Here is a 9,733-nt window from a genome sequence, read left to right on the forward strand (position 1 = left end):
TTCTTTGGACTTATTTTTCAAAAAACCAGATAAATATTTTTCCTCTTTCCATCTTGCAATACTATTTCCCATCTTTTCCACCACCCCACAACCTGTGAGGTGTATAGTTACCTCCTTTCTATGACACTTGTCAAAGTCATGGTGACCCAAGTTCAATTCCTTGCTTATATGTGAACTTGGACAGCTTACTGTGTGTGTGGTAGTTAAATAACCTGTTGTCAATTTGAGAGGATTCAGAGTGAAGGGGTGGAGTCTAGCCTGTCAATCAGGTTGCAGCTTGATGACCTCATTTGGAGGCACTAAGTTGATAAACAGTTTGCTGGAGGCAGGACACATGCTCAGTCCCTGCGAGACATTCTTGTTGAGAAGCCACACGGAGACATGCTGATGGCGGCCAGAGTCTCGGAGCTGGAGAAGCCACGTGGAGACCTCTGCCAGCGCTGAGATGCTTACAATGCCAGAAGACTTCCCACCCATTGGCCTGTGCTTGTCCTGCACTCGGCATCATTGCATGTATTTCATGAGTCTGAAGAGGACTTTATAGATTGGTATCAGACATATGGGCTAATATCAGACTTATGGACTTGATCTGGACTGGGCTGGGGTGTTTTCTCAATATTCAATTGCTCTTGTGTATAAAGCTCTTTGTTACACACGAGTGTCTTATGAATTTGTTTCCCTAGTCTACTCAGACTAACACACTGTGTTAGGCTGAATTCTCTAGAGAAGCAAAGCCAGACCAATCAAACTCCTCCCAGCCCAGGACTTTCAACGGGAAGAGATTGCCACTCTGAGTTCCAGACTTCCCCTGTACCTAGCATGTGGCCATGGAATGGGCTGCATTGATTGGTCGGGCCAGTCCAGGACACCCGCTTACCCCAGAAGCCAGAATGGCCAGGCCCAGACCCCTCACTGAGCTTCATGAATGGAGAATCATCCATTTCTACAGGACTCCTTCAGATGGCTCCTGTAATGTCTTTGTGGTTGTAACACCAAGAGACATTGGCACTTGGCAGGCCACCCCCACAGATATCCCATGGATCCGCTGCGTGAGTCGCATAGCCAATCAGCAGTCCCGGGGTCCATCTGGTGTGCATCTTGCTCAAGTCTCTCCTTTGCTGGCATATTCCTGGCTGGCCACGGAAGTCTCCACCACGCTGAGTCAGCCTCAGACCTACCTCCATCTGTCCGGCAGTTTCCGGCTCTCTGCAGGTCCAGGGTCTGATGGCTGCCTTCGTCCAAAGCTGCTTAGGAGTGCCCCACTGTGGGAATCCTTCCAACCAGAATGACACGTTTCTGAAGCAGGATAATAGCAGCCTTTGCAAGTCAGCAAATGAGACAAATAGAATTGCTCACCCCCCTCCTTGTCTGCCCAGGACTGGGAATAGAGGATCAAAACACCGGCAATGGCATCAGCAAGACCTTCTGAGGTCCAGCTGCCACTCCCTAGCTGGGCTAGTTGGCTCAGCTCTCTGAGGCTCCCGCTCTGAACTCTGGGTGACGACCAGAGGCAGTGGACACTAAGTCCACGGGGCCAAGGACGGGCTCCCCATCCATCACAAGTCTTTGTGACTCATATTCTCGTCTCTCTAGGTTTTGGTCTGCACCAGGACACACACAGCTTGTTCAGTGGTGAGCAACATCAGACACTGTCACTGAATATTTAAAACAGATGTATTCCCAAGCCACTTAAACCAGATGGGCCCCGGCATGCTCTACACCCTGTCCACCCAAGGTTTGCTCTGTCCCCTCCTTCCAATGTCTTCTGCTTCTCACCACAGCAGCTTGGCTCCTCACCCACCTGCCGCTGCATCGTGAGACACGAGAAGCCCAGGAGAGAGGGGCTTGGGCTCCAGGACCGTCCCTGCTACCGTTCGGCAGTGTCACCTTGGGTGCCTCACTTGTTCTCTCTGGACTTTGGTTTCTACCTTTGTCGAATGTCAGGGTTGGACCTGGGCACTTCTAAGGGTCTCCTGGTAAGGGCTTCACACCGGTTCATTCTGGTCTGACCCCTGCTTTTCCACTCGTTATCCTAAAGCAGAATCTCCGGTTTAATGAGGCCTGGCGTACCTGGTGTGTACAGTGTACATCCTCTCCCAAGAATCACCCAGGGGATCTTGTTGAAATGTAGCTTCTGATCCAGTGTACCTGGGATGGAAATGCAAGTTCTCAGCAGGGAGGGAGTGGTGCAGGCACAAGGGATTAGAAGCCCCCCCCCATCTGGTGAAACCTCCCTCATCCGAGCTGTGGTCGAGGTGGGGAAGCTGCTTTAACACAATGACTCATATAGGGAGTGGGTGGCAGATGCAGAGAGCCCAGGCAGAAGGCTGGGGGTTGGAGGCACTGAAGTGTAAGGGTAAGAGGGCAGGGGCTGGGATCAGACCCATGATTTGTACCCTGAGGTTGAAAGTACTGACTGCACTGACCTTGGGTGGCTCCCTCGGTAACGAGGATGGTAACAGTAGCTGTGTTAGGTGGCTGTGAGGATTTCAGCAGATTAAAGATGCTGCATAGAACGCAGTGTGCCAGCAATGCTCTGAAGGCTGGCTCTTGTTTCACTCCTTGTCTCCCACTTGGGCTGGGCTTTTCTCCTTCTCAGTTATGACTAAGCTCCGTGAAACACAAATAGCCCCAGACAGTCCTGAGCTTCACCCTGGCTCCACCTTACTCCACTTTCAAATGACCCAACTTCCATCTTCTTCAGCAAAATGGGCCCAAATACTTTCCTTCGGGCTGCCGAGAGCTGAATCAGCATCCATTTTGCCTCGCCTTGTGTAGAATTTCTTTTCTGATCTATGAATCTCACTAAGCCCGGTGGGAGGGCCACAGAGGCCAGATCATACTAAAAACCAAACTCCATGTCTGTCAATTCCAATTCATAGCAACTCTTAAGACAGAGCAGAGCTGCCTTTGTGGGCTTCCAAAGCTGCTGACTCTACACAGGAGCAGAAAGCCCCATCTGGTGGTTTTGAACTGCTGACCTTGTGTGGCTAGCAGCCCAACTTAAAACCCACTACTCTGCCAGGCCTCCTTGGAGGCCAGAACCATTTCTTTCAATGTCGGCCATGTCTAATTCACCTGCCAGCCCTAGGGCTACATCTGGCCCACGGGAGGTCAGGTCCCACAGCCCTCTCTTGAAGCCAGTGGGTGTCAAAGGGCAATAGAGCTGGGTCTCTCCTGGCCACCACCTCACACTGCTGGGTTCACTTTGGCTCCTGGTGGGGTTCAAATGTATGTGTGGATGTACACAATCCCAGGGACTTCTACAAGCCTTCTGGGAAAACAATGGAGCCTTGTCCCGCCAACCCTATAAGCTTCACAAACAGGAGTTGCTAAGCGACTGGATTCTGCCATTGCAGGGGTGAGTGTGGGTGTGTGCACGTGAAGCCTGGCCCTGGTGCCTCACCGGCACTTGCTCTGTCAGTTTAGCAAAGGGAACAATCTTGGTTCCCATTGCCTGGCCTTTCATGCATGCTTTTCAGATATTTTCTTGGTGGAGTGGTTACTATGAATACTTCCTTTGACAGCTTGTACTCATAGCATTCCAGAGCGAAGGGTACCAACTTAACTTCAGTAACATAAAAATCAAAATCCTATAAACCTCTTTTCTTATCACTAATTTCATCTTCATAGTTCACGTGCCCTTGCTACCTCGTTTTTATCCTTGCTGTTTATACATTCGTTATTCAAAAGCATGAATGGCCAAACCATTGAACCCCTGGTCCGGTGACCCCAAAGACAGTACTAGAAAACCCACAGGAAGTCAGAGCAGTTGTTTATATGTAATAGAATGTCTATTCCAGTGGCAAGATGGAAATAACCCAAACATCTCCTTGATGAATTCAGAATATAGTCGTTAAACTGCTAAAGAGCTAGGAAAAAAGGCCAATCTGCGAAGTCATGGGTGAGCACTGGCCTGCCAACTGTGAGGGCGCCTGGTTAGAGCTACCGGCTGCCCTGAGGAAGACGGCTGTCTGCTCTCATGAAGATGTACAGCCCCAGGAGGCCCACACGGGCTTCCCCACGAGTGGGGATAAGTCAAAGGCAGTGGGTTTAGGTTAAGTAATAAAAGAAGACATCCCGTACAAACCTGTGTTAACTGATTTCACATATTCTGGGGGGTTTTAAGCATAGGTTTTGTTGTCGTCTGCAAAATCAAAAGTGGAGGACATTAAAAATAAAGTTCCAAGGTTGGCCCGAATTCCAACTCTTTGTCCATTGTTTCGGTGTTTTCTTATAATGGCTTTTTTTTTTTAACCTTCTAATGTAGCCAAACCACTGAATAGGAACCCCAGAGACAGAGTTGTTACTTGTTGGGCTGCTACCTGCTAGGTCAGCAGTTTGAAACCACCAGCCAATCCTTGGAAGAAAGGTGAGGCTTTCTATCACTAAAGAGTTGCCCTCTCAGAAGCCCACAGGGGCAGTTCTGTCCGTCCTACAGGGTTGCTGTAGAGGGGCATCGCCTCGAGATGGCCGGGAGTTGTGAATGAATACCACTGAGTATCAGAGTGCAGTGTCACAGGTGTATTTTATTAGAAAAGCTAGTTGACTGGGTTAACAAAACTGGCACCTCCCCTCTCCCCTAGTTAAATAGCATGTTATCTAGAAGGCAGCTCAGAAATTCAGTGGGCTGGATTCAAAAGAAGCCATCCCCCCAAAAAAATTGTATAAAAAGATTTATTGAAATTTATCAAGAACAAACAGACATAAAACTCAAAAGTTGGGCTCTTCCGAGGTGGGGGCGGGGAGGAGATGTGGTGCAGACGTTCTTTGACACAGATGAAAACGTGGGCTGGGGAATCCACAAGGGGCAGGAACGCCAGCCCGTGCAGTCATTGGGAAGCTGCAGCCCTTTCAGACTTCCAGGAGGTACGAAAATACAATGTCTGCATCAGTTTGTCCAAATCCAGACCAAACCCACACCCAGCCTACAGGCAGCAGCGTCTCCTGCGCTTAGACCGTGAAATAAAGCCGATGAAGCTCTAAAGCATGGGCGGCAACACGCAGGAGAAAGTCTCTTGCGCTTTGGTGAGACACGAGGGCTCTACTATTTTACAGACGAAGACCGGGCCGCTTGACTTTGTCGGTCTTCTTGCTTTGAAAGAGGCTGACGTTGGAGGAGTTTGCGACTTCCCTCTCATTTGTAACGATCAACTTTCATTGGACTCGCGACTCATTATTAATTAAGTCTACCGTTTTTTTCAGCTCGGTGGCTGAAACATCAGTGTAACATCAAGACTCCTCTTCCTAGAGCAAAGCCCACCACCATCTGAGCAGGGAGAAGGAGCAGGCTGGGGAGACAGGGAATATCCCCTAACCGGTGCCAAAATACACCTTGAGGTTACTATTTACAAACCCGGGTAATCCGACGCCCCTAGCACACCCAAGAACCGTGGCAGCCCCGTGGCCCAGAACAAGACCCAAGCAGCCCCGTGGCCCAGAACAAGACCCAAGATCTGGCGGGCGCAAGCCGCTCCTGGGCTGTGATTGTAACCAATCGAGGCCAGCCAGCCGAGGGCTTCCAAACAACTCAGAGATCTGGGGAAACCAGGAAACAGGAGGGGCCCCCAGCCCTTCCTCGGTGAGAGGAACAGATGTCCACCCAGCGCCTCTTTAGCTATTGCATTTACAGGGGAGAGAACCAGAGACGCAAAGAAAAAAAAAAGTAGGGGGAGGGAGAAAAAATAAGGAGTGGCAGTAAAAATAGTATTTTATTCCACCCCCTCCCGCCCGCCCTCCCCCCGCAACCCCCAATACACTTCTCCCCTCTCGTTCCCACAGCAACGTTACAATCAGAAAAAAATAAGTTTTGGGGGGTGGGATTTGGGGTGGGGGGAAGGGGTAAAAACAGTCAAATCACAATAGGAATTTTTCTTCTTCTCCAAAATAGGTTATCCACTTAGTCATCTTCCTCTCCCTCATCTTCAGGCTCTCGTTTCCGCTTCTGACCCCTCTCTTCTTCTGGAGAGAAAGGAGAGGGGTCGAGGTGAATGCAGAGCCTGTCTCTTTAACGTAGCCCACCGAGCAAGAAGCAGGGTCACAGCAAGCGGGGGTGTTCCACCCACTGCCCAGGGGTCTCAGGGCCCAGCCTGCTGCCAGAGAGGTAACAGGCCACCTACCGCTGAGATCATCTTCGTCTTCATCGTCATCGACTTCCCCGTCATTATACCCTTCCTCATCCTCCTTAGGAGAAAAGACACCAGGTTACAGAGGCCCCTGGGCTAGCCATGCCAGGGGCACACGAGGCAGCCACTCTCCAGACTCGGCGCTAATCCAGGTCGTGGGAGCCCCAGATCAAGGCCCAGCCATGATCCCAGGGCACAGCTAAGGCAGAGCTTCTCGGCGTTGGAGGAGCATCAAGAGCCCCTTTGAAAATCTGCAGGGAGGCTCTGACGCTCCCCCCAGAAGTGCCCAAATCTCATGCAGTCTCTGCAGACACTGTCTGGGCGGCAATTCCACCCAAGGATTAAGGAGACCTGTTCTGAAGCTGAGCGGGCCTGGCATGGGCCACCTGCAGAGCAGAGAAAACCCAGCACACCGAGCGTGTTTGGGCTGTGGCAGTCTCATGTGCGCCACAATACAACTGTGCTCTCTCTGTAGCTCTCTCAGTGGCTAATTTCTGGGAAGTCGATTGCCAGGCCTTTCCTCCAAGGCTCCTCTAGCTAGACTCAAACCACTAACCTTCCCATCGGCAGTCCAGGTAAATCAACAACAAAACCCACAGCAGTCCAGGGAAATCAACAACAACAAAACCCACAGGGGGGGCGGGGGGGAGTTCACTTGGGACTGACTGTGATCCTCCAGGGCTTTAAACCTAGGAGTATCCAGCCTCCTCTTTTACCCAGGACAGCTGGAGAGTTTGAATCACTGACCTTGCAGTTAGCAACCCAATGCTTAACCAACTGTGCCACCAGGGAAAACCCAAACCCACTGCCACTGAGTCATTTCTAACTCCAATTGACCCTCTCCTACAAGCCTTCTGAGTCTGTACATCTTTATGCAAGGAGGCAGTCTCATCCCCCCACCCACCCACCCACCCACCCCAAAAAAATGGCGTGGGGGTTTGGACCACTGACCAATGCCCAACCCACAAAGCATCAGGGCTCCTTGTGCCTCCAGAGAAAGGGAGGATACCTTCAAAGGCTCCCAAGGACAGCATTCTTAAGTTGCTTGAGACTTGGCCCAGCAAATGGCTTTGTTCTCAAAGCAGGGCCCTTACTTGCTGCTGACCCTGGAACGTCTGTGTACTTCTGTACCTTGACCGATACTCCCGAGGCTGGGGCCTCTTGCTTAAAAGCAATCTGGTGATGGATTCCTTCTGTGTCCAGGGAAATAAATAGCCTTTCAGAATGTCACCGGCAGTTCCCTATCAGTCTGTTTGCGAAGGTTCTGTGTTTGTGTAGAAACCCCTCTTTACTGGAAGTTGGCAATTTGCGGATGGCCGATGAGATTACAAAGGAAAAGCCCCTGCACGTGGCAGCTCTTGTGACAGGAAGGGCAAGAAGAGAAGCCCATTAGCCAGCACCTGGGCTGCCCTGTCTTAGGGGGACTTCGTTTGCAAAGCCTGTATTTCTATAGCACTCATGGTACTCTTCAGAGGGGAGCAGAGCAGCGTAGACCGAGGGAGAAAAGAAACCCAGCCTAGAAGGAGACTGAGCCACCAAGGCCGTCTTATCTGCTTTTCTGTGGGCCTGATCGTGGGCTCCTCCCAAGGTCGGGGTGTGTGGGTATGGGTCCAGGAGGGGGGCTTGCAGGCAAGTTCTGCTGCGGGCGGAAATCATGTCTGCGTTCCCAATGGAAGGCAACCTGAAGCAGGGGGAGAAGGTTTGTTGTCCGCCTTTTAAATCTCTCTAGGTCTGACTTTGGCTCTTAGCCAGAGCTGATTTAGAACTGGAACATGACTCTCTTCAATGAGAGACTTAGGCAGCCAAACACAAAAGCGGGGCCCTTGGAAAAAGGTGAGACAGCCCCAAACACGAAGTGGTTGAATGGTTTATTAAGTCCATTTTACTTTGTCCTATTTTAATAAGCCAGTGAGTCAGGGCTGCTAAGAGGTCAACGATATTGTCTACTAGGGACGAAGTGGGCCCAGAGAAGTCAGTAACTGGCACAGCTGGCAAGCAGGAGAGCAAGGGTTCAGCCCTGCAAAGCCTGGGCTCTTAACCTCTGTACTATACGAAAGGAGCTTCCAAAAGCTCGTGGAAAAATACAACTACAAGATAATGAGACTTCCCTCATGAACTTTTTGAGGCCCTCCACTATTACCTGGGAGGATTCCAAATTAGGATCCAGCAGCGCTCAAAGGCCATGACGGTGTTTGCGTCTGACACTAGTAAGTACTCAGTGAGCATTCATGGAATTAGCGTACAGATGCAAAAGGACAGAAGATGGGGACCCCGATTCTGTCCTGTAGGAATGCACCTCCACAGAGAAGTGAAGGCCAGGCTTACCTGGGCAGGTAGTTGCGCCTCCTTCTTTACCGGCCTCCACTCCTCCTCCAGCCTCCCCGAGAGCCCTTATGTGGAGGCGATTCAGAGCTGGAAGGGAGCAAGCCAAGCCCACCCTGCCCGGCTCCTTACCTCCTCCTCTCCACTCACATCCTCCTCTTCGCCTTCCTCCTCCTCCTCCCCGTCCTCCTCGTCTTCCACTAGCTGAGCATCTTCGTCATATTCTTCCTCTGTACAATCCAAACCGGGAAAAAGAACTGGCCTGGCGGTGAGCCGGCAGCTTCCTCACGCCCACACAGGCCCCAGGCTGCTGGGACGGGCAGGGGCCACAGGCCCAGGACCCTTCCACACCCACCTGGGCCAGAGGCGGAGCGCTGCACCGCTCACAGGCCAACAGGTGTGGTCAAGCAGCATCTGAAAGTGACCTGAGACGCGCTTCAGGCAAGTTCAACAAAAAAACGCTCCTTTGTGGAAGCCGAGTCACGCAAGAGCAACTGACTGAGCCCGAGCCTCAAACCTAACTCATTTAGAAAGAGCATCTAGTGCAGCCCCGCCCCCTCTAGAGATGGGAAACTTGGGCGGTCCTTCCCCCCTAACAAAAAGCTATCTGAAAAGGCTTTTTGTTTCAGGAAGCACCCCAGAGCAGTGAGCTCCTCTCCCAGGAGCTGCACGGGCACGCGCACACACGTGTTATTTGTATACACGGCATGTCTGATACACCGGGGCACCCCCCTCAGGCTTGCACTAGCCCAGCCACTGCCACCGAGTCCACGCTCCTCGGAAACCCCGGGACACAGTGGTCAAAGCATTAGCTGCAGAACGAGACCTGCAGTTTGAGCCCACTGGCCGCTCCTCGGGAGAAAGACGAGGCCAGTCTGCTTCTGCAGCCTCGAAACCCGAGGAAAAGTGCTGCTCTGTCCAGAGGGGCCCTTGAGTTGGAATTAACTTGATGGCAGTGGGTCTTGGGTTTATCTTTTTTTTTCCCCAGTATGATTTTAGGTTTCGTGCTATCTGGTATGATTTGGTAGGTTAACTTTTGGGGTCTAGGAAAACTCAAACTATAATTCCCAAATAAACTAAACAGTAGCTGCGTCCGCGCTTTATGCCGTGCTGGCTTCTGAAAGGTTTCCTGGGAATGCTCGGACGCAGCAGGGGAGCGTCTCTATTCTCGACTTTCCCCTGGCCACCCGAACAGGTGTGGAGCATACGCGACACCGCCACGTTCCTCTTTGCTCCTCGCTGCTGGCCGCCAGTGCCTCCCTCCCTTCACACTGCCTGCTGCCTCC

The 9,733-nt window shown here is 51.6% G+C and overlaps 1 protein-coding gene across 4 annotated transcripts in view; it reads right to left on the bottom strand.

Annotated features, from left to right (window-relative positions):
- Positions 1-5,880: 5,880 nt before the first annotated feature.
- The window catches only part of ANP32A (acidic nuclear phosphoprotein 32 family member A), a 47,190-nt gene continuing 43,337 nt past the window's right edge, over positions 5,881-9,733 (bottom strand). For 2 of the 4 annotated variants that reach the window (XM_045285701.1, XM_045285699.1), the window contains exons 5-7: positions 8,580-8,704; positions 6,120-6,183; positions 5,881-5,961 (exon numbers count right to left, since the gene is read on the bottom strand). In XM_045285701.1, the coding sequence (XP_045141636.1) occupies positions 5,900-5,961; positions 6,120-6,183; positions 8,580-8,704 (251 nt within the window). In that variant the 3' untranslated portion in view covers positions 5,881-5,899. The remainder of the gene's footprint in view (positions 5,962-6,119; positions 6,184-8,579; positions 8,705-9,733) is intronic. The other 2 variants (XM_004711945.4, XM_045285700.1) reach the window with 1 other exon arrangement.

Source organism: Echinops telfairi, unplaced genomic scaffold, assembly GCF_000313985.2.
Source record: "Echinops telfairi isolate 266 unplaced genomic scaffold, ASM31398v2 ScPeMD7_7475;HRSCAF=8513, whole genome shotgun sequence".
Taxonomy (NCBI): Eukaryota; Metazoa; Chordata; class Mammalia; order Afrosoricida; family Tenrecidae; genus Echinops; species Echinops telfairi.